This window comes from Microtus oregoni, unplaced genomic scaffold (genome assembly GCF_018167655.1).
Source record: "Microtus oregoni isolate MIOR12 unplaced genomic scaffold, Mior012 000026F_ref0000081, whole genome shotgun sequence".
NCBI lineage: Eukaryota > Metazoa > Chordata > Mammalia > Rodentia > Cricetidae > Microtus > Microtus oregoni.
Window position 1 is genome coordinate 23775192 of NW_024543085.1, and position 21756 is coordinate 23796947.

Consider the following 21756-nt stretch of genomic DNA (forward strand, 5'->3'; position numbering starts at 1 on the left):
TTCATTATACAAATGTATGAAATTGACAAATTTTTTAAGCACAGCAAACACTAGTTCTGGAAAAGCAACTGTAGCTATGGATTTTTCTACACTTCCCAGAATCCCCTAGAAATAACAGCAATCATAGGATATCCTACATTTAGAGAAGCAAGGTCAAGAAATAAAGGAAGTCCATTACTACAGAAATGAAGGAAGTCTTGTTGTCCTGAGATAACTTTGCAGAGTATCATGAATCCTGATTTTAGGGATAAAGAAGCATTTATCCCAGATTACTCCCAGAGTATGAAGCAGTAACTATGGTAGCATCAAGCCCACACACTAATCCCGTTAGAAAACTTTTTCCATTGCAGCTGCCCCCAACCCGCCACACATACACACATACACACACACACACACACACACAATTCCAGGCTAAGAAATGTGTTATATGTGAGGCAGTGAAAACCTCCTCTCATGTGCTCCTCCCTGGGGTCAAGCTCATGGACCAACATAATGGGATATGATTCGAGCTCAGAGCTCAGTACAAGGAACTCCATATCTAGCTTTTCGTCCACCGTTGACGTTCATAATCTACTTGTGTTCAGATGCAGAGACACCACCATTAAGAAAACACAGTTCAAGTCTCTCAGGTTTAATGACCACTGGTATTTCCATAAAGATAACACTTCTGTTCCACTGAAGTCTGCTCATGTAGATAATCAGGTCACCTTTGCCCATCCAAAACATTGTCTTCTGTACCCCAAACCTTCGAAAAACAGATCTCAGTAATACAAATAACAAAAAGATACACATTAATAGTCAAACATTGGTCTTTCCGGTCCAAAGGTCTTTATAACCAGGAAGGGCGGACTAAGCAAAAACTGGGCAACAGACACCGCTTTGACCTGAGTTTTCTGAGCACTCTCTTTCCTTAAAGAATGAAATTAACCTTTGCCCAGACCCATAGGATGGAAAGTATTTCAGCCAAACTGCGCTTTTCCTGTGAGGGTCATAACAGTCTTTTGGAATCTGCAGCGAATTACCTCCTCTTTCCTGTCCCTGCAAAAGCAAACACAGCTGGGAACAAATCATGGCAGGAATTCCTTGTATCCAAGGAGGCCCCCAGCTTATTGTTGGAATGCTCTGTAAAAAGCAAGGGTTTCATTTCTTTATACAAGTTCAATGTTGGTGGGAAGACAGTGAAGTCATCCACTCCGTCTTGAGTTAACCTTGGGCAGGCAGCTTAAGCAAGAGAGGTTCCTTTTCAACCCTGTCCTGGCTCAAATCAGATCACTGGGGAAATCTCCAAGGTCACATCGGTGTCCAGGACCCTCTCTAGGATGGTCACAAGTGGTGGGCTGGTTCCTGGAACTGAGGATCCAAGTTCACGGATGAACTCAATATTCCACAGCCCTTTGGACAAACCGTTACTATGTCGAACTTCCTGGTCTCTTTCTAGCTTGATTTTATGTCCCCAGAAAAATTAGAACAAAAGTGGACCAGACTCTGACAAGGAAAACATACACTGTTACTGTGTATGTTCCAAAGTCTGATGGACTCCTCTGAGCTAGGAGCATCACAAAACATCTCTAAAGACTCTCACCACTTCCCTAGCTTGCACCTCTGCCCCAGCCTCTCTCCCTACCCTGCCCCACATGCACACGGCCAGAAGTACTGTCTCAACATCTGCAGTACCCCAAGCCCAAGGACAAAGTTGCATTAATGGCACTTGGCAGAAAATCCCATCCTACTTTGAACCGTTCTGAGTTCAACACAGTGAGGAAATAAACGAGAATGCGAGAAGAGGCAGGGGAAATCTTAGCCTGCCCTTCCCGCATGAAAGAGGCACAGCGATTCAGGCTGGAGAAGGTATATCATCTCTTGCCAGAAGGCCACCAGCTGCCACCACTTGGGAGTTGCTTTATCACTTGCTTCTCCTCGGGGCTGAAGTGTAAGATAGTCAGGATGGCCGTGAGCGTCTGCTGACGGCCAAGGCTGTCTGGCAAGGTCAGGAAGCGGTAGATGATGTTTTTGAGATACTCCAGGTTGGCTCCTTCCCTGCTCTGGTCCCTGGCGTTCTTTTCGATGCGGCTCTGAAGGGCTCCGACCTCCTCTCGGTGCCGCTCGCCCTCTTCCAGCAGCCTTTCCTGCAGCTGATGGGCTTCTACCTCCAGCCTGTGTTTCTGCTTCCTCAGTGACGTGATCTCCACTTCCTTCCGGGCCAACTGCTCAGCATAAAGGAAGAAAGTGGGCTCATTGGCTGCAGCGAGCTGCAGGGCTTGAGTCAGGCTTTCTGAGGAAGCTGTGTCAGCCGGGTCCCCAAGCCCTCCACCACCCAGTCCACCCACAGGGCTTCTGCGTCCCGGCAACCCGGAGGACAAGGCCACGGAACGCAGTTGCTCCAGCTCCAGGTCCTTCTCAGCAAGCACCGCCAGAGCCCGGTCCCGTTGCTTATGCAGCTCCTCCTCCAGCTTCAGCGTGCGGTCCCTGAAGTCCAGCTGGCTATGTTCCAGCTCCTGCCGATGGAGCTGCTGCAGCCGGGCCAACTCCTGCTTCCAGTCCTCGGCCTCCTGCTGGTGCTGGCTTTCGAGTTCCTCACAGGACAGCCGCAGGGAGATATACTTCTCCTTCAGTTCAGCCAACTGCTCCTGGGCGGCCTCCAGCTCCTTGGCCAGGTTCCCGTCTTTGGTATTCTTGCTCTTGAGCACAACCTGGGCTCGCATCTTGTACCGCTCGAACTCTTCCTTCAGCTGCTTCAGCTCCTGTTGGTAGTAGAGTGCGGTAGCCTTTTCCCCATCGGCAGCCTCAGAGCTGGGCGTTATCTCAGGGTCACAGAGCTTCTCCACATCCAGGGCCACCTGGCTCTTCCTAGCTGCAACCTGCAGTAGCCTCTTGAGCTTCTCCATCTTATCCTTCAGGACATTGACATCCATACTGGATTCATCCCCGTGGCTGTCGAGAGGGGGCCGGCTAGAGGCCGCGAGGGCCAGGGTTTTGTTCTCCAGGTCCAGCTGCAGAATCCGCTCCTTCAGCTTCTGGATGGCCAGCTGGTCCTTCTGCTTGGCTTTCTCGTAGGTGCCCAGCAGTTCAGACACCTCGGAGATTTGGTTCTCCAGGGCTGCTACCCTTTGCTCTTCTAACTGACACTGCTGGCGAAGCTGATCCTCTGCAAGGGCTGTCTGCAAAGCAAAGGACAGGTGACCATGCATCCAGAAAAGTCACAAAACCCTACAGTCACCTGGGGGTGGAGGAGCAAGGCAGAGAAGTGAAGGGTCATGGGACTAGGATGGCCTGGAACCAGTGGGAACTGGGGATTTTTAATTGACGTTCCTTTGTATAAGGGCTATTTTTATGATAGTTTTCCATTTTTCATTGAGCTTGAATACAAAGCACTAAATGTACTTTTCACCATGTGCTTCCCGAATTATTTAAAGAAGTCAGGCAGCTTTCTTTCCCTCTCCCAACATTCCTGGAAATTCCAAACCAAGCTGGATTCCTGGCTTCATGGAAAGGAAACACTATGAAACAGGAGTTTTCTAAAGCAGGCAAACCTCAGCCAAAGGCATACACAAGACATTTGTTTCGGGGGGGGGGGGGGGGATTGCTTCCTTCCGTCCCTCTACCTATACACACGCACTTCTCAAGATACACACAACCTTGCACTACACAGCTGTCACGATATTGCCTCAACTGGTAAGGTGCCAGCACCCAGAAGCCGAGATATAGCTCTCTGGCTCGGACCCAGAAGTACTCAGAAACTCCTCATCCGGCTGTAAGAACACTACACAAAGCAAGATTTCCTAGGACTCAATGGTTCCATTTTTCAGTTGGCATCAAGCATCAGAGTGCATGCTGGGAATGTGGAGCGGGACTGCAATCCCAGCACCCAAGAGGCGAACAAACACCAGGCAATCCTTGATTGGAGCAACACCCTGACTTAGGTGGGAAGAAGGGTGCCTTTAATCCCAGCACTTGGTAGGGAAAGGCAGGCAGATCTCTATGAGCTCAAACCAGACTGGATTAGATCCTCATGAAACACACGGGGGGGGGGGGGGGGGTGTCTCTATTCTAATGACCAAAAGAGCAAAATAATAAAATCCTAGCCAAGTTAACATGATTGCTTGAAAACTACGAGAATAATTACCTTCCTCATTTCCTGCTGCAACTGTGCCTGGAAATGGCTTTTAAGCCGCACAGCCTCTTGCTGAAGCTCTTGCAGCCGGGGGTCTGGTCGGTTCTTCTCATCTCGAATAGCTTGCAGCTCACCTTTCAGCTCCTCGACCTCACGGGTCAGCTGCTTGGTCTGCAGCTCAAACCCTTCGATCTGATCAGCTGCATATGCCCGCCCTGCCAGTGCTTCTCTGGTCTCTTCTAAGCGAAGTTCCAGGTCCTGGCGCTGGGTCCTTTCCTCCTGCAACAGCTTCTGTAGCTCCCGCAGCATCACGGCATGGTCACTCTGCTCCTGGGCACGATCATGCTGCTGTGTGATCAGGCGGGCTTTGGTTTCTGCTACCTGCTCCTGCAGCCCCTTCAATTCTCCCTCCAGGCGGTCCCTCTCTTCCTCGGCCTTTTTATTGGCGTCCTCTAAGTCCTGTTTCATCTTCTTCTTGTCGGCCAGGTAAGATGCCTCCATACGGGACTTCTCCTGGGTGACTGTAGCCAAGGAGCTAGTCAAAGTAGCCAATTGGGTCTTCAGCTGATGTAGTTTTTTGTCTGTCTCACTACTTGCGGATGGCCCATCCCCACTGCTACTACTGACACCACTCTCTGACCCACTGGCCTCTTCAGACTTTGGAGGAAGAGGTCCACGGGCCATTCTGTCCTCTTCGAACCCAAACTCACCCTTGGTACTTGTAAGACTGGCCGCAGTATCCAAGCTGGTGGCGGTTCCGGTGCTATCCTCACTGTGTGTGGAGTACCGATCATCCACAGAGTCAGGTAACGTGAGACCTGGTGGCTGCACACCTGCAAGGCCTACATCCGCCTCGTGGGATACCGACAGTACTTTGATGCTGGCCTCCAGGGCCTCTTTCTCTTTCAGCAGACTTTTATAGGCGCGGACCACATCCTTAAGCCTTGCCTGGTACTGGAGAAGCTGCTTTTTCTGTGTCTCTATGGTCTCCAGCAGGTCCTTTTTGCTTGGGCCACCCCCGAAATTCATCCCAAACTTCTCCATGGGGGTTCTGGAGTGGGTTGCTCCACGTCAGCGTTCTGACAGCCCTGGACAGAGCCGTACAAACATCTAGAAGCGAAACAGAGAGGGCCGTCTGGCCGCAGACCACACACCCAGCTGTCCGGGCGGGGGGCGGGTTGAGGGGCCCCGGCGGCCAGGTAAAAGCGCTGTGGAGCCAGGCCGAAGGTGGAAGCCAGTTCCAACCTGGAGGGTGGGCAACCAACGCTGGTCTAGCAGAAGCGCTCAGCCACGGCTCTCCGAAACTGGCCCCGAGGCCGCGCCGCCTTAACCGCTCCGCTGGCCACTGCGGCCCAGGACCGGCCCAGGATCCGCCCAGGGTTTACACTAAGCTCAGATCCATCACGATTTCCTAACAACTCCCGGCTGCCCACAGCAGCGCTTCCGGGTCCACTGGAAGTGACGGCGGCCAAACGCCACAGACACCGCCTCCGGTTTGCGTGAGGTGGGCGGGGCTTCCGCAGACGGGGTGTGCTGACTGCCTGGAGAGGGAGGAACCAGCCGGGAGAGTTGGGAAAAGCAAAGTCCAGAACACCTGAGCAGTGGTTTGGAGAAGATGCCTAACTTTGCCCTCAAACTACCACCAGTGAGCGACAGGGGGCGACGTCGCACTGCATTTGCCCCCAAATCCCTAACTATTTGGGGCAATGTCTAACATGTCCCTAAAACGCAACAGGACTCATACTAGGTAAACAAGGCCAGCAGCACCTAGTTAACATAAAGCATAATAGTTCTCTTCCTTAGTTCTGCTTTTAGAGGGGCACTATTAAGCTATAAGGTCCACCTTAAATACCCGTATATGCTGGGGGTCTCACAAGAGTTCTTGCTATTTTGTCTTTGCAAAATTCTGTTTAGAGGATATCATTAGCACCAATTTACAGTTGTGGGAACATACAGTATGGAGAGGTGACTTGTCCAATGTCACTCGGCTACTAAGTTTAGGAATCCTATCTCAGTCCACTTACCAGTGTATAAAGTACTATGCCAGATAGCACCCTGAAGAAACGTGACCCTGAACCAGACATGCAAACAAGTAAATCCTGTCCTCACACTAGTATGTATGGGTTGTGTATGTATGTTGTATGTATGTATGGGTAGTAGTATGTATGGTTGTAGTGTTATAAAAGAGATGGGTTGCCTGTCTAGAGGAAGGACAGATACTCTTAGGAAAAATATGTTAGGGTTTGAAGAATGAATAAAGACTGAAGTAAATTCAGATGTGGGAAACCAGCATCAAGGAAAGTGGAAAAGTTTACGAGGATCAAGATCATTCCTAAACAATAGCTTAGGGTGTGGGAGGGGGCGGACACTGAAGAGGCCGGAACAAAGAGTGGGACCCAACTTTTAAAGGCATTTAGATTTCCATCTTGGGTGACAAAACATTAAAGTATTTTAATCTCAAGGGGACACCTTCGAGACTCTTGTGGGGCCTGTAAGATGGCTCAGCGGTAAAGGTACTTTCCACCAAGCCCAATACCCAGACCTGAGTCTACCAGGACCCATGTCGTCAAAGGAGAGAACATATCCCCACAGGTTCTCCTCTGACTCTACACCCCCACATACTAACTCGAAATAAAGGTGGGGAGGGGCTAAAAACAAAAACAGAAAAACGGCTCCTGTGACATGAAGGTACCGAGGGGGAAGGAGTGAGGAGACTCACTCATAAAAAGAGAGATAATAGTGAAATTGGAGCGACAACAGGCATGAAAAAAGTGTTTCTGTTCTAAGAATCTACTCGGGAGGCCAAGGCAGCTCTGTGAGTTCGAGATTAGCCTGGTCTACATGGCAAGTTCAAGGCTACATAGTGACATAGTGGGCATAGTGTCTCAAAACAAAAAAAAATAAACTACTTTGAGATCCTTTTAAATACATTTTTCGACCCTGTCAAAGCCTTCTTAGGAATGGAAGTCTATGCCTAAAGAATAAAGCAAGCTCCTGCAGTCTTTGGTGACCCAGAAAGATTCCCTTTCCAGTCCCTCGGGCTAGGGGCAAGGATGCCAGGCCTCGCTGGACTTCAGTTCTTCCGCAAATGCGCCTGGGGGCGGGGCCGAGGCGGAACAGGGGGCGGGGCCACGTGACGTCGGGCGGGCCCGGACGCGCGGAGGCGGCGGCGGCGGCGCCTCCTCCTTCTGCTTTTGCGCCCCATCCCCCCCGCGGCCGGCCGGTTCCAGCCCTCACCCCGCGTCCCTGCCCGCGCCCCCGCCCCGGGCCCCACCATGGGCCTCACGGTGTCCGCGCTCTTTTCGCGGATCTTCGGGAAGAAGCAGATGCGGATCCTCATGGGTGAGGCAGATCGAGCGCGCGGCCCGAATGGGGCGCCGGCCCCGCCGCAGCCCTCCCACCCCCGCGTCCCTCCAGCCCCTCTCACCTGGTACCCTGACCGCGAGACACCCCACCGCCAGAGCCTCGGGGGATGCGCTCCTGTGCAGGCCGGGATCTGCGGTGTCGGCCCCTGGCTTGAAACCCGGAGCTGGGGCCTGGGTGGGGTGACGCTTCCTCCGCCCCAGCCCGGCTGCTAAGAAGGGAGGAGGATTCCGCCCTTGGAAACGACTTTTCAAAGGAACGCGGCCTTCCTCCCGGGCCCCCCACCTCCCGAGCTCCTCTCTCTCCTCGGCCACTGGAAGGACAGGAGTTGGCACTCGCCACCCAGACTGCCCTTAAGGCCCGGAAGGTGGAGAACAGCTCGCACCTGGAGGCTCTCCCGCTCTCCGCCCCCATCACCATCAGCTGGGCAGTCCTTTCCCTTTCCCTGATCTCTAGAGGGCTCCCTAGCTCCCGTCTCCATTCTGTGCCCCTCTCCGTTGCAGTTGGCTTGGATGCGGCTGGCAAGACTACCATCCTGTACAAACTGAAGTTGGGGGAGATTGTCACCACCATCCCCACCATAGGTGAGTCCGAGAATGAAGCAAGGGTTTGCGGGAGTGGCGCATCGGGCCTTCTCGGGGTCTGCTCCCAGTTCTCCTGAGGCCCTTATCTGTACCTGACCCTGACACCAGATATGGCTACTTGAGAAGTGGGTCACGGTATCTCTGTGTGCCTGCTGGTGCCTGAGGTGTGGACCGTGAGCCTAGCATATCTGTTGACCTCCGGTCCTTCTGGGTTCTATTCCCATTGGTCGTGGTCATTGCCTTCTGTGTTTGTGTGCCTGTAAAGATCCGAGTGGTGTTTTGTTTTGTTTTGTTTCTGTGTAGCCTTGGCTGACCTGGAACTCGCTCTGTAAACCAGGCTGGTCCCAAACTCACAGAGATCCACCTGCCTCAGCCTCCGGAGTGCTGGAATTAAAGGCATGTGCCACCACAGCCTGGCTGATCCAAGTGATTTTAGTGAGTTCCTTTCAGAACTTTTTTTTTTCTCTCTCTCTCCTCAAAAAATTATCTGCAGGCTTCAATGTGGAAACAGTGGAATATAAGAACATCTGTTTCACAGTCTGGGATGTTGGAGGCCAGGACAAGATTCGGCCTCTGTGGCGGCACTACTTCCAGAACACTCAGGTGGAGTGGAGGCGGAGGGTGGAGGGACAACCCTCAGAAGAGGGCAGTATGGCTCTGGACTGAACTGTTGGCTCAGTTCTGGGCCCTCACCCCTCTCTCTTAGTCCTCCTTAAGAACTTAAGGTCGTCCTATTCTGGGAAGCAGGGTTCTAGGACCACACTGTCTAATGTAGCTCTCAAACAGAACATCTTTTAGCTGTCTCGCTTTGCAGTGGTCTCTGTAGACCATTAATAGGAATTTACTAGAAGACGAAGATGGATACAACTAAAGATGGGAGAAGTTCGAAGAGGCCAGGTTAGGGCAGGGCGTAGGTGGGAGTGATCTCTCCTGCTTCCTTTCTTCCGCCCACCTAGGGCCTCATCTTCGTGGTAGACAGTAATGACCGAGAGCGGGTCCAGGAGTCAGCTGATGAACTCCAGAAGATGGTAAGCATCCGGATCTGGGAACAGGGCCCTTGGCTTGGGGACAGCGTTCTCTGTGGGCGGGGAAAATGAGGTTTTGTGTCTCTGGTTAAATTGCTTCTCACCCGGTTTGAACAGGTCTTTTTCTTTTAAATACTTGTGTACCTGAGTCTAAGGAGCTGAGGAGAGGGAGAGGTTGTCCATTGGAAAGAGAAACAGCCTCTCACATCTTTGTTGTTGTTGTTATTTTGTTTTGTTTTTTAGTGTTTGGGATTTTTGTTATTTTCACTTAGAGCAGGTTCTTAAATTAGAATGCTTCTGGAGGTAAAATTTAGGGGTTTCGTACTCATAACTGTCCTGTGTTCAACACTAAACTGCACAGTACACTGTGTTTTTCCTACAAAGAAGTTGGCAGTTAGAAACCAGAACTCCCCTACAATGTAGTCAGTAGGGAACCTGGAACTCCGTGCAGCCCTAGGTCCTCCCCTGTTCTCCCCTCTCAGCTGCAGGAGGATGAGCTTCGGGATGCAGTGCTGCTGGTGTTTGCCAACAAGCAGGACATGCCCAATGCCATGCCTGTGAGCGAGCTGACTGACAAGCTGGGGCTCCAGCACTTGCGTAGCCGCACGGTAAGGATGTGGTCCCGTTTGCACTGGGTCCAGCCTTTCCTCCGGAGCCCCAGGCTGGACATGGTATAAAGTTATCCTCGTCTACCCTGGTGCTGATCTACTTCTCTTTCTCTTCCTACAGTGGTACGTCCAGGCCACCTGCGCTACCCAAGGCACAGGCCTGTATGATGGGCTGGACTGGCTATCCCATGAGCTGTCAAAGCGTTAGCCAGCCAGGGGCAGGCCCCTGCTGCCCGGAAGCTCCCGCGTGCATCCCGGGATGACCAGACTCCCGGACTCCTCAGGCAGTGCCCTCCCTTCCCACTCTTCCTCCCCACAGACAGGTCTCTGCTCCTGCTCCTGCCTGCATGTTTTCTCTTGTCGCTGGAGCCTGGAGCCTTGCTCTCTGGGTGCAGAGGGCTCTGCTCTCCTGCCTGCTGGGACCTGTGGAAGGGCTTCCTGGCCAAGGCCCCCTCCAACAGGGGAGGAGCAGGGATCTGGATTTAATTTCATTTATTTTCTGTTTTGGGTGTACCCTTGGGGCCAGGTTTGGGGGGAGGAGAGTGAGGGCTCCGGGTGGTGCTATGATGTGGAACTGGATATTGAGTAATAAATTTGATGTGGTTTGTACCCGGTGTTGTCTGTAGCCTGGAAGTTGGGAAGCTGAGTTACTCTGGGTACAAAAAGACAATGTGGGAGAGGTTCAAAGCAGCTGAAGTTGTGAGGTCAACACACACGTAAGCCCTTTTCTTCCTCAGTGTCTCCCTGTGGTGTTTTCAGGGGAGGAAAGCCATTTCTTTCTCAATTCTAAGGACTGAAATCCACCTTTCTCATTCCACAAACCACAGAATCTTTTTCCTACCTCTTACCTAGCTACTTAGCAGTTCTTTATGGTAGCTTTGTACACAGAGGCGAAATGGACATTAAAAAGATAGGTCCCAAGACACTCTTAAGAAAAATGATCGACGTGGTCTGAAGCCATCCCCAACAGCATGCGTGTTTAAAACTACCCAGATGACTCCAGCACGGGGCGGCATCTATTAGCTTTATTTTACAGAACACCAATGAGCCTTTGCTGGGGACCACCGGGATGCTGTACCTAGGAAGACCCCCATCTACACAGAATCAGGAAGGCCATGGAAAACACGAGGGCTCTGGGCTATTCTCCAAGCAAAGTTAATTGCCCGTTTCCCTGTGGAGCCCAATGAAGCTTAAATGAGACCTGTTGTCCCACCATTTCTTTTTACGTGCCTCTTCTCATGTTTTCAGTTTGTCTAGGCTCTTGACGGAGGTTTTCTCCTTGAGCTTTGCAGGAAGTGATCCAGCAGAGCCTTCTGGTGGGTGGGGCCGGTATCCTTTCCCGGCAGATCTGGCTTTCTGCCCAGCCCGTTCACCTGTAACACAGCCGGACTTGGCAAAGCACAGTGCTGGAGTGCCCTTACCTAGGCCATTCCTTCCGAGGCTTTAAAGTCAGAAGAGTGGTTCCATCCTTGATGGTTATGTTTCCATTTTCCGCACCTTCACTGCAAAGTACTTTCCAAAACAGCTTGACCTTGTCCTCCCAAGATTCCTAAAAGACCAATAGATTTTTCTTGGCTTGAAAGAAAGGAAGGAAACTTGAGCCACAGAGAGCCAAGCAGAACCCCCTTGTTAGGAAGCAAATAGATTGATTCCTATCTTGTTACTAAGAAAGGTAGGGACAGGCCTGCAGTCGCAGGTTGCAGTACTGATTCCCAGTCTAAACCTACCTCATTGCTTGGAGTTGGTCAGGAAGACATACAGAAAGCTCTGGGCCTACTTCCTTTGGCCCATGGATTGATACTACTAGGCCAGTGCCCTTTCCCCACTGTGGTGGGGTAAAAGGCAGCCTTTAAAGTCACAATGCTCCCGGGTCACAGAGGTGCTGGGCCCTAGGCCAGACCTCTGCCTGGTAAGTTTCCTCTGGGAACGGCTTCTGGTGGGTACTACGGGCCTTATTCCGGGCCATATGGCCTGTGGGACCTCACCACTGGGGGGAAGCCTGGGCCGGACAGAGTTATCACCTGTGGCACTGGCCCCATGGCTGAGGTGGAGTGGATACACAGACATCCAAAGGCCGAGGACCTAAGGGTTGGGCTCATCAGCTGGGCAGGAACCTACCTCACCTTTGGAGCATTTAACAGTACAGTCACAACTACTGCAAAGAGTTTGGGCAGGAGACAGGTAACAAGGCAAACCTGGACTAGAACCAATTTTTTTAGTGCTGTGTGTGTGTGTGTGTTGCATGTTGCATTCCCGTCATGATCAGCGGCATAGTCTCCGCTGTTGCAAGCTGAAACACTTCTACACCAGGCTTTTGTTCATGGATCGTCATTGTTCCATCTTCCAAAACCGTTCCCCTAAGATATGAAGTGTCAGCTCTGGCCTAGCTGCTTCGCCTCCAGTGTTTCCTACCCTCCATCCCAGCACAAAGCAGAGAGGAGGGGAGTCCAGGCTGGAAAGCAGAACCAGGCATCCGGAGGAAGCTGGACTATAGTACAAGACCCATGTTTCTGTTCTGGAAAAAGTAATGCAATATTTTAAAGTGCTTGCTGACTTGGACTCTGTTTTAGAGATAAAATAGGAGCAAAGTCTTCTCCTTTACGACCAAATTTCTCTCAGTGTACCTAACTATTGTATCTCAACTTCTGTACCTAGAGTCAGGATGCTTTCTTGCACTTCTGTTGGAGAGATGGACCCTGCTGGTGGAGGTTCTGAGTACTGTGCCATCCAGGGTCCGTAGCAAGGTGAAAGAAATAAAGCAAAATTGAAGGATGGAGCAGGGGAAAGAGAGGAAGGTTTTGGTTTTCCGAGGTGTGAATATTGAATATCCCATGGGTTCTGCGTGTGTGTGTGTGTGTGTGTGTGTGTGTGTGTGTTTATGTATACAAGCACATACGTGAGGTCAGGACAACTTTCCACCTTAAAGTGATCTCTTGGTTTTGCCTACGCTGTGTGCTCTAGGCCGTCTAGCCCATGAGCTTCCAGGAGAGTCTCCTGTCTCTATCTCCAATTTTGTCTTAGGAGTGCCGGGATTTATAGATGCTTGCCACTGTGTCTAGCTATTTTTAGTTTTTACATTTTATATATTCATGTGTGTGTGTGTGTGTGTGTGTGTGTGTTCATCCACATATCTGTACCATGGCACACATGCGGAGGTTGGAGGACAACTTACAGGGGTCAGTTCGTTCTCTTCTTCCACCAAGTGGGACCCGGGTATCAAACTCAGATCATCAGGCTTGGCAACAAGTGCCTTTACCCACTGAGCCATCTCACCAGACGGCATCTAGCTTTTTAAATGTGGATTTTTAAATGTGAGCTAGACCTCAGGCTGTCAAGTTTTCGAGGCAAGTGCTTTTACACTGAGCTATCTCTCTGGCCCCCACTGGGTCTTAAGAAGTCCTGGGACTCTGGAGGTGGACAACCCAGAACACTGTCTTGTTGTTGTATTTTTTGTTTATTTTGTTTTGCGAGAGACTCCCACTATGTATCCCAGGCTGGTGTAGAACTGGCTCTGCAGACCAAACTGACCTTGAACTCACCAAGATCTGTCTCCCTCTGCCTCCTGAGTGCTGGAATTAAAGACAGGCACCACTGTCCCCCCCCCCCCCCCAAGCTCAGAAATCCTTTTCATTGTTAATTGAGCAAGTAGAGTGTTCATAGCAAGGAGATGCCAAGACAGGTATGGGAAGGAAGGTGACTAGTCATGTTGGAGGTGCTGATGGCACCAAGAGTTGTGGTTGCCAGTTGCTAACACACTTCCCTCATCCTCCCAACACCTCCAGACCTGGGAGCTCCTGGTGAGCAATGAACATGACGCGCAGGCCGTGATACGACTGAAGAGCTTGCAGGGCCTCTACCTGCTGTGCGAAGCTGACGGTACCGTGTGCTATGGCAGGCCGAGGACTAGCCACCACGGATGCTTCCTGCTCCGTTTCCACCGCAATGGCAAGTGGACGCTCCAGTGCATCATCTCTCGTCGTTATCTGGAGTCTGATGGTGAGGTGGTATTCTGCAACTCCAGGGTCCTCTCCGCTTACCATATGTGGACCCCTAGACCAGCCCTGCATGTCCATGTGATCCTCTACAGCCCCACCTACCGCAGCTATGCCCGAGCTGACCACACTGTGGGCCGAATCTGGGTTGACGCAGCAGTCCCCTGCCTAGAGGAATGTGGTTTCCTGTTACATTTCCACGATGGATGCTACCACCTGGAGACGTCTACACACCATTTCTTGTCTCATGTAGACCGGCTGGTCCCTCACCGCTCCTCAAAGACAGCTTTCCATATGCAAGTGCGGCCTAGGGGGCTCGTGGCACTGTGCGATGGAGAAGGAGGAACATTATATCCACAGGGCACACATCTGCTCCTGGGCCTGGGCTCCAGTCCTATAAGGGGTGAGGAGTGGTTCATCTTACAACACTTCCCAACCTGGGTCAGCCTGAAGTCAAAGACACGGAGGTTCATCTCAGTCGTCTACGGCAAGTACTGGGTCCGATGCCACCATGGGGCAGAGGGGGCGGGGCAGGTGCTAAAAGGAAGAAATGTCCGGGTGTGTCCTAGTTCTCTTTCTGTTGCTGCGGTAAACACCACGCTCAAAAAGCAACTTGGGGAGGAAAGGGTTTTTGTTGTTGTTTTGTTCTGTTTGGTTTGTTTAACTTCCATGTTCCGATGCAGCCCTGAGGGAAGTAAGGACAGGAGCTCAAGCAGAAACTCAGAGAAACAGGGCTTACTAGCTTGCTCCCATGACTGGTCCAGTTTGCTTTCTTATACTACCCAGGACCATTTATTTGCCCACAGTGGGCTGGGCCCTGGGCTCTTCCACATCAATTATCAATCAAGAACGTGTTCCTAACAGACTTCCCTACAGGGAATCTGATGGAGACAAGCCCTCAATAAGTTTCCCTATTTCCGGATGACACTAAGCTTGTGTCAAGGCAACACACTAGCACAGGACAAGCAAGATATTTTAAACCTAGTCATAAGAAAGAGCCTGAGCCCCCAAAGAGACCTCTGGGGAGGCAGACTAACGGATAGAGATGAGCCTTTAAGAGAAAATTGCCTGGGCTTCTCCAGATTATTATGATCTAGGTTGAGGAAGGAAAACTACAGGGAAACCTGGCGGTAGACATGGAGAAGGGTCTGGGACTGAGCTGAAATGCGCCCGCTTGTGTGGACTTCCTCTCTAGATGCTGAGGTGTGTGCGGCCTCTGAGCGCTTGACCCCAATGTCCTTGTTCCAGTATGAATGTGGCGGCGCAAGCCTTCCCTTACAACTCCGTTCAGCCAATGGCTACTACCTAGCCCAGGTGAGACTGGTTCCATGTTTGCCTTACAAAGAGGTTCTGAGGGGCTGGAGAGATGGCTGCTCTTCCAGAGGACCTGAGTTCAGTTCCTAGCACCTCCATGGTGACGCAGAAACATCTGTAGTTCCAGTTACAGGGGATGGGACGCCATCTCTGGGCTCCATAGGCACCAGGCATGTGGTACATAGACATACAAGTTAAAACAGTCATACAAATAAACAAATCAAAAATTATGATTTTTTTAAGATCATTTAAAAAGAGATTTTTGAAGGCATAGTCCAGAAAATTACAGAGGCTGGGGAGGGGGAGGATATAGGAATTGGGCCCAGGACTAAAATTGATGGGGAAAAAGCTGAGGTTGTTAACCTTCCTCCGGGTCCCTGGTCCCCAAATTCTCTCCAGAGGCGCCACAGGGCCATCATAGCTGACGGGTACCCCCTGGAATCTAACACCTTCTTCCGTGTGCACTGGAATTGTGGCAAAATCATCCTGCAGTCCTCCAGTGGGCGTTTCCTGAGCATTGCATCCAATGGCCTGCTGATGGCAAATGCCAACATCCCAGGTGAGCCGAGCCACTCTTCTCCCGGGCTAACCCACGCCAGGGATTCTGCAAGAGCAAAGGCTCTCACATGTGGACGGGTAGAGAGAGAGGACGCATATGGAAGTCAGAAGCCTCAGGAATCCATTCTCTTTGTTCCCCTCTCTTGTTGTGGGTTCCAGGGATTGAACGCAGGTCGCTAGGCTTCTGTGGCAAGTGCTTTTACCTACTGAGCCACTTTTTTAAAAAAAGGTTTTGGAAGCAGTGAGTTGACATCAGAAGGTTTGGATCTGGGTTTAGTTGCTAAGTGCTTATTGCTGGAACAGACCCTCTTTGAGCTTCAGGTTTAAAGTCCCTGACAAAGATTCTAGTCTGCTGCTTCACAGAGTTGAGGTGGGGGTTAAATCAATTAACACATCCCAAAGAAAGAATATGTAGATGTCTTGTGCTCCATGCTCTGCTGAGTGCCCTGGCAAACATTCACAAGCACCTAGTGTAAGACCTGGCACACAGCCAGCGTTAGGTAAAGGTTAAAATACAGACAACGTTCTGGGGCTAGAGTGATTGACAGCTCGGTGAGGAAAGCACTTGCGGCAGCAGTGTGAAGACCTGAGCTCTGCTTCCTCAGCTCGCACATAAAATGCTGGATATGGTATGGGTGCCTATCCCCTAAGCGCTGGAGAGAAGAGGGCAGAGGTAAAGAATTTCCGAGGCACGCTAGCTGCTAACCTTCAGGAAAAACACTGAGTTATACAGTCAGTCAGAAGCCCTACCTCAGGGGATAAGGCAGAGTGATGGAGCGGGACACTCTCCTCTGGCCTCCGTGTACACACACACACACACACACACACACACACACACACACACACGGGGGTGGGGAGAGAGAAAGAGAGAGAGAGAGAGAGAGAGAGAGAGAGAGAAGAGGAGAGGAGAGAGAGAAATGCTGACATAATCCTTAGGTGTCCTTCGTGCTCCTTTTCTTCCCCCTGGAAAACCCCTAGAGAGACACCCAACCTATCCAGATAATGCCTCCCTGTTTCTTTCAGGTCCCAACGAGGAACTGGAGATTCGATTTGCCAATCGCCCGTTTCTCATCTTAAGAGGGCGGTATGGGTATGTGGGCTCCTCCACAGACCGGGACCTGATACAGTGCAACATGGACCGGCCTGACTGCATTCACCTTCTGCCCTGCCGCCAGGGCATCTACCACTTTCAGGGTGAGTGGTTCCTCTTCCCCACCCAGAGACCCTGACCCAGCCCAGCCTCTGTCCCAGGCCGGGCTTGGAAACCTGCCACCCCGGACACTACTCATCATAAAAACAGGATTTCAGTTTGTTTTCATACTTCAAGGCTCCAGGGTGGCTTAGCAAAATAGGAATCAGTGAGGTTCCCAGGGGTTCTTCTGCATTTGTCTAGAAGGATCTACTAAAGCAGGCAGGATACGATCCCCGCAGGAAGGCGGGGGAGGGGAGCGGAGAGAGAGGAGGCGGGGACAGGGGGTGGTATCGCACGTCTCAGGGAACTCCCCTTGGAGGTTTCAGTGCTTAGAAAACTGCTTTCCAAATGGTCGACCGACATAGTTCTTCCCTCCCCAGCACAGGGCGGATCCTTCTGGTCAATAACATCTTTTGGCACCTTCCGCCCTTGGGGAAAATTCGCCCTCAACTTCTGTATAGAACTTCAGGGGAGCAACTTGCTCACGGTGCTGGCGCCCAACGGCTTCTACATCCGAGCAGACCGAAGTGGCACACTATTGGCAGACAGTGGAGACATTACCAAAGAATGTATCTGGGAATTTTAGGTAAGGAAGAGTGGTGTCAGTCAGGGAAGCAGGAGCTGGGGCGCAAGAGGAGAACGGAAGTGGGTGGGGTCCAAAGACCAGAACGTAGGAATGGGCTCGCTTCTGTCCAGGAGCTGACCAACTCCAGGCTTTTATTCCACATCCCCACCGTTCCTTGCAGGCTTCTAAACCGGGTCTTGCTAGGGAGGGAAGAAAAGCATCAGACATCGTGTCTGGGTTTCTTAATGCTTTGTTGTTCTGACTTAGGGGTCTACAAGCAGGCCTGGGTGCCTATGTCTCCTTTAAGATGTAGAATTTTACCCCATTTGGGGGGAAAATGTTTGTAGATAGGGAGGGACATTTCCGTTCTTACCCTTGGTTTATTTATCTCCAGCCCTGATTCTTCTCTGAAATGCCAACCTCATTTCTCTCCAACTTGACTGATTTCAACCTTCTCGTCCTTCTAACCAGCATAACTGATTCTCTTCCATAGTCCTCTCCTTCCAAGGTCATTCTCTTATGCTGTGTCATCCCTCCCAGCCTGACCCTACTGTCCTTCCACGGTCACGGTCAAAGCCTCCTCTCTAACCCCCTTTAGCTGCCTTTATCGAACTGTGCAAACTCGGGTGCTTCCCCACCAAAGTCTCTTGAGCACACTCTGTTTCATAATTACCACCGTCAGTCTAGGTACCGCTGTCGTTGCCCCTCAGCAACAGTCCCTGTCCCCAGATTCATCCCCATCCAGTCTCCCAGTCTCTTCTGCACACAAAATCTTTTTTTTTTTTTTGGTTGGTTGGTTTGGCTTTTTGGTTAGGTTTGGTTTTTTAAGGTAGGGTTTCTCTATATAGCTCTAGCTGTTCTGGAATTCACTCTGTAGACCAGGCTGGCCTCGAACTCACAGAGATCCTCCTGCCTCTGCCTCCCAAGTGCGGGGATTAAAGGCATATACCACCTAGCCTGCCTACCAAGTTTATTTTTATTTTTTATTTATTTATTTATTTACTTATTTATTTTTATGATTTTCGAGACAGGTTTCTCTGTAGTTTTTGGTGCCTGTCCTGGAACTAGCTCTTGTAGACCAGGCTGGCCTCTATCTCACAGAGATCCGCCTGCCTCTACCTCCCGAGTACTGAAATTAATGGTGTGTTGTGCTACCGCCGCCCGGCATCCAAGTTTATTTTAACATGCTGCTTCTGGTTTTCCCACCCTTTCAGAGGCCCCATTTTCCTGCCTCGGAAAGTCAAATGAACTTTATAGAAAGTACTGTAGGTTTGCTGTTGTTCCTGCTGTTATTGTCATATAGCCCAGGCTGGCCCTTGACTTCCTTCATAGTCAGGGATGACTTTGAATTCAGGATCCTCCTTCCTCGACCTCCTGAGTGCAGGTTGATTACAGGCAAACCCTACCACATCTGGTTCTATGTCGTGTTGGAGATGGAACCCAGGGCTTCACAAACACCAGGCAAGTATTCTTCTAGTTAGAATTGTGACCTTAGAGAAATTGCTTTCACACTTCAAGACCTCTGTTTCCTTGCGTGTGAAGTGGAAGTAATCTACATCATAGGTATTATCAAGGCTAAGAGCCAATCAGAAACTAACCATATCGACCCGCGGTGTATGTTCAGTCTTCTCCGCATAGTCTACAAGGGGCACAAACTGAGAAAAATAAGATGAAATCCCATCAGGCTTCAACTTCTGTATCTATGCCATTAAGAGTTTGGTTTGGCTCTTTCCAAGCCCCACGTCCTAGCAGACAATGCGCTGTAGAGCATAAGAGCCCAGTCCTAGTCAGAGCCTGTCCCTTGAAGGGCAAGCCAGACTATGGTTTTGACCTTGGAGGGAATTGTGAGGAATACCTAACATAGAAAATGCTCTGTGTGGCCTGGCCTCTACTACATCCTCATTCTAGCAGAAGTCAGTGACTCTGTTTAATTTCTGAATAAAGAGGGGCTATGCTTAGCATTATGGGAGGCTAAGCACTGAAACAAGACAAGACAAATACCCAAAAGGACAAGTTCTTAGTAAATGCTTTCTTGTTAACTGCACGGCTTTTCTCTGAACTCTGATGGGGGTTTTAGTTTTTCCTATAAATTCATCTCACACTTATTTAATGTTTATCCTCACCCAGAAAGGTATAAATTGCTTCATTCTTTCTCCTCTTGTCCATTTCCTCTTCCTTCTCCAAGTCAATGGGACGCTGCCTGCCAAACTCTAAATCCCCCAGGCCTCCAGGAGCAACGTCTAGCTAAACAGGACAGAGGACCCCGAGTCAAGATCCAAGAGAAGAATACATGTACAATTTTTCCTACTGAGTTTAGCAAAACACCTGTTTCAAGCGACAATACATCACGACAGGCCACCCCTAAGACCCGTATGTGCATCTGACTCAAAGAACATATGTGTGTCTGGTTTGGGAGACATAGGGTCCAGACTACCACATTTTCTCTCAGTGTAGAATGTGCATATACGTGAGAATGCCATGAAGGTGGAAGGGGAACTATGAGGAAGGAAGAGGAGGTCTAATGGGAGGGGGCCAAGAGAAGGGAGGTGGAGGACAGGAGAGAAGGACAAATGGTGCAGGTGTTCTCTCATATGTGGGAGTTAGATGTAAATATGCACTCAAACATACATACACAAGCATAGCTATGTGACATGAGGGCAGAAAGGGAAGGAAAGGGGCCTTTGAAAAGGGGGAGAGTTCAGGGCTAGCCTGGTCTACAGAGCTAGCTCCAGGACAGCTAGGACTACTCATAGAAACCGTGTCTTGAAAAAAAAAGAATAAAGAAAAAGAAAAAAAAGTAAGGGGAGTACAAGTGAAGAAGAGAACAGAACAAATGTGTGTGCATGATATATATACATACACATGCATAAATCATCCAAATAAAATACACTACTTAACTGGACATGGCGATGAATACCTATAGTTCAGTAATCAGGAGGCTAATAAAGTTTCAGGCCAATTTCCAATTTAGGCTACACAGTGGGACCCTGTAAAAACCATATACACGGGGGCTGGAGAGATGGCTCAGAGGTTAAGAGCATTGCCTGCTCTTCCAAAGGTACTGAGTTCAATTCCCAGCAACCACATGGTGGCTCACAACCATCTGTAATGGGGTCTAGTGCCCTTCTCTGGCCTGCAGGCATACACACAGACAGAATATTGTATGCATAATAAATAAGTAAATAAATAAATATTTTTAAAAAAACCATACACACATACACACACAACACAAACCACACATGCATTATTTTGAATACTAGCTAAGGGGGCTGGAGATATGGCTCAGTGGTTAAGAGCACTGACTGCTCTTCCAGAGGACCCGGGTTCAATTCCCAGCACCCACATGGCAGCTCACAACTGTCTGAAGATCCAGTTGCAGGGAATCTGACACCTTCACACCAATGCACATAAAATAAAGTTAAATAAAGCATAAAAATATAAAAAAAAGAATACTAGCTAAAAATAATAGAAAAGAAGAAACGAGTATGTGTCAGGTTGAGGGTCAAAGACTGTCTCCCCAGGATGCTGTAAATTCTACACAAGAGGAAGGAGACTTCCAGTTACCACATGCTCCTCGCCCCTAGCCCAAACCAATAAACTTTCCCCAATGGTCCCTTGACGAACCAGCCTTGCTGTGAAGGATTCTGAATGTAGATGTAGCTTGTAAATGTCTTTTAGACTCTTCCTTGGGGAAGATTATTTCTCTTGCTCTCACCATTCCTTAGCTGCCTGTAGTTCTTTGTCTAGGGCTGAGGCCTTGTGAGGCTTTCCCCCTTCCCTGTTAGTGTGTTTGTTGGTTATCCAATACCATGCACATACAAGTAACATAATCTGGGCTGAGCGGAGTGTATGCATGAATGTAAGTATATATGTATGGGTGAATGGATGGATGGTTTTATGGACTTATGGGTGTGTGTATGTAACAATTAAAATGAGGTCATCTTGCCTGGAAATCATGTCCTAGAAACCTAACTAAACACCCTGGGCTATCAAAATCATGGACCTTGGAAGAGGATATATCACCACTAATTTACTAAATCAGCATCATTCCTAACTATGTTCTGGATGGGGAGATCTCAGGAGGCCTCAACTCTAGGCAAAGAATCACAGGTGATTAAGGAGTGCCGAGAGCTGGAGAAACAGTCTTCTCTAGGGAAGAGTACACCCAATGACTATCTAATACCATGTGGTCTGCTATGAAAACATGTACATACAGATAACATATAGACTTAGAGTAGGTTGTGTTTACGTAACTAGGAATACACACACACACACACACGCAAGCTCACGCATGTGTGCGCACACGCACACATGTATAAAACAAAACAAAAAAACTAACAAAAAGTAGAAAGGCCAGGAATTTGAGAGAGCAAAAGAGGAGGTACTTGGGAGAGTTTAGAAGTAGAAAAAGTAAGGGAAATGATGTAATTATATTAATTTCAAA

The 21756-nt window shown here is 49.9% G+C and overlaps 3 protein-coding genes across 4 annotated transcripts; 2 read left to right on the forward strand and 1 right to left on the reverse strand.

Moving 5' to 3' along the window:
- Positions 1-615: 615 nt before the first annotated feature.
- Positions 616-7806, reverse strand: Gcc1 (GRIP and coiled-coil domain containing 1). Of its 2 annotated transcripts, none has more exons than XM_041675519.1 (3): positions 7539-7806; positions 4124-5221; positions 616-3158 (listed from the first exon to the last, which is right to left on the reverse strand). In XM_041675519.1, exons 2-3 carry the CDS (start codon positions 5153-5155, stop codon positions 1854-1856), a joined length of 2337 nt encoding a protein of 778 aa, XP_041531453.1. In that variant the 5' UTR covers positions 5156-5221; positions 7539-7806; the 3' UTR covers positions 616-1853. The 2 variants fall into 2 exon arrangements, with proteins under 2 accessions (XP_041531453.1, XP_041531452.1); XM_041675518.1 differs by having other exon boundaries at positions 4124-5652.
- Positions 7293-10300, forward strand: Arf5 (ADP ribosylation factor 5). The gene is made up of 6 exons (XM_041675520.1): positions 7293-7453; positions 7978-8058; positions 8552-8661; positions 9015-9086; positions 9566-9691; positions 9813-10300. Exons 1-6 carry the CDS (start codon positions 7387-7389, stop codon positions 9897-9899), a joined length of 543 nt encoding a protein of 180 aa, XP_041531454.1. The 5' UTR covers positions 7293-7386; the 3' UTR covers positions 9900-10300.
- A 1428-nt stretch (positions 10301-11728) lies between these two features.
- Fscn3 (fascin actin-bundling protein 3) lies at positions 11729-20434 on the forward strand. The gene is made up of 7 exons (XM_041675684.1): positions 11729-11872; positions 13474-14170; positions 14879-14997; positions 15397-15556; positions 16579-16749; positions 17128-17333; positions 19498-20434. The coding sequence occupies exons 1-6, from the start codon at positions 11729-11731 to the stop codon at positions 17331-17333; spliced, it is 1497 nt and encodes a 498-aa protein (XP_041531618.1). The 3' UTR covers positions 19498-20434.
- Positions 20435-21756: the final 1322 nt, after the last annotated feature.

Excerpts from the sequence above, each read along its gene's own strand:
- Gcc1 (XM_041675519.1), bottom strand. The coding sequence starts at position 5,155 with ATGGAGAAGTTTGGGATGAATTTCGGGGGTGGCCCAAGCAAAAAGGAC. Across the intron at positions 3,159-4,123 it reads TGCAGCAGGAAATGAGGAAG|ACAGCCCTTGCAGAGGATCA; the intron begins GTAATTATTCTC and ends TTTGCTTTGCAG.
- Arf5 (XM_041675520.1), top strand. The coding sequence starts at position 7,387 with ATGGGCCTCACGGTGTCCGCGCTCTTTTCGCGGATCTTCGGGAAGAAG. Across the intron at positions 7,454-7,977 it reads GCAGATGCGGATCCTCATGG|TTGGCTTGGATGCGGCTGGC; the intron begins GTGAGGCAGATC and ends TCTCCGTTGCAG. Across the intron at positions 8,662-9,014 it reads ACTACTTCCAGAACACTCAG|GGCCTCATCTTCGTGGTAGA; the intron begins GTGGAGTGGAGG and ends CCGCCCACCTAG.
- Fscn3 (XM_041675684.1), top strand. The coding sequence starts at position 11,729 with ATGGCTGAGGTGGAGTGGATACACAGACATCCAAAGGCCGAGGACCTA. Across the intron at positions 14,171-14,878 it reads GTTCATCTCAGTCGTCTACG|ATGCTGAGGTGTGTGCGGCC; the intron begins GCAAGTACTGGG and ends CTTCCTCTCTAG. Across the intron at positions 15,557-16,578 it reads GGCAAATGCCAACATCCCAG|GTCCCAACGAGGAACTGGAG; the intron begins GTGAGCCGAGCC and ends TGTTTCTTTCAG.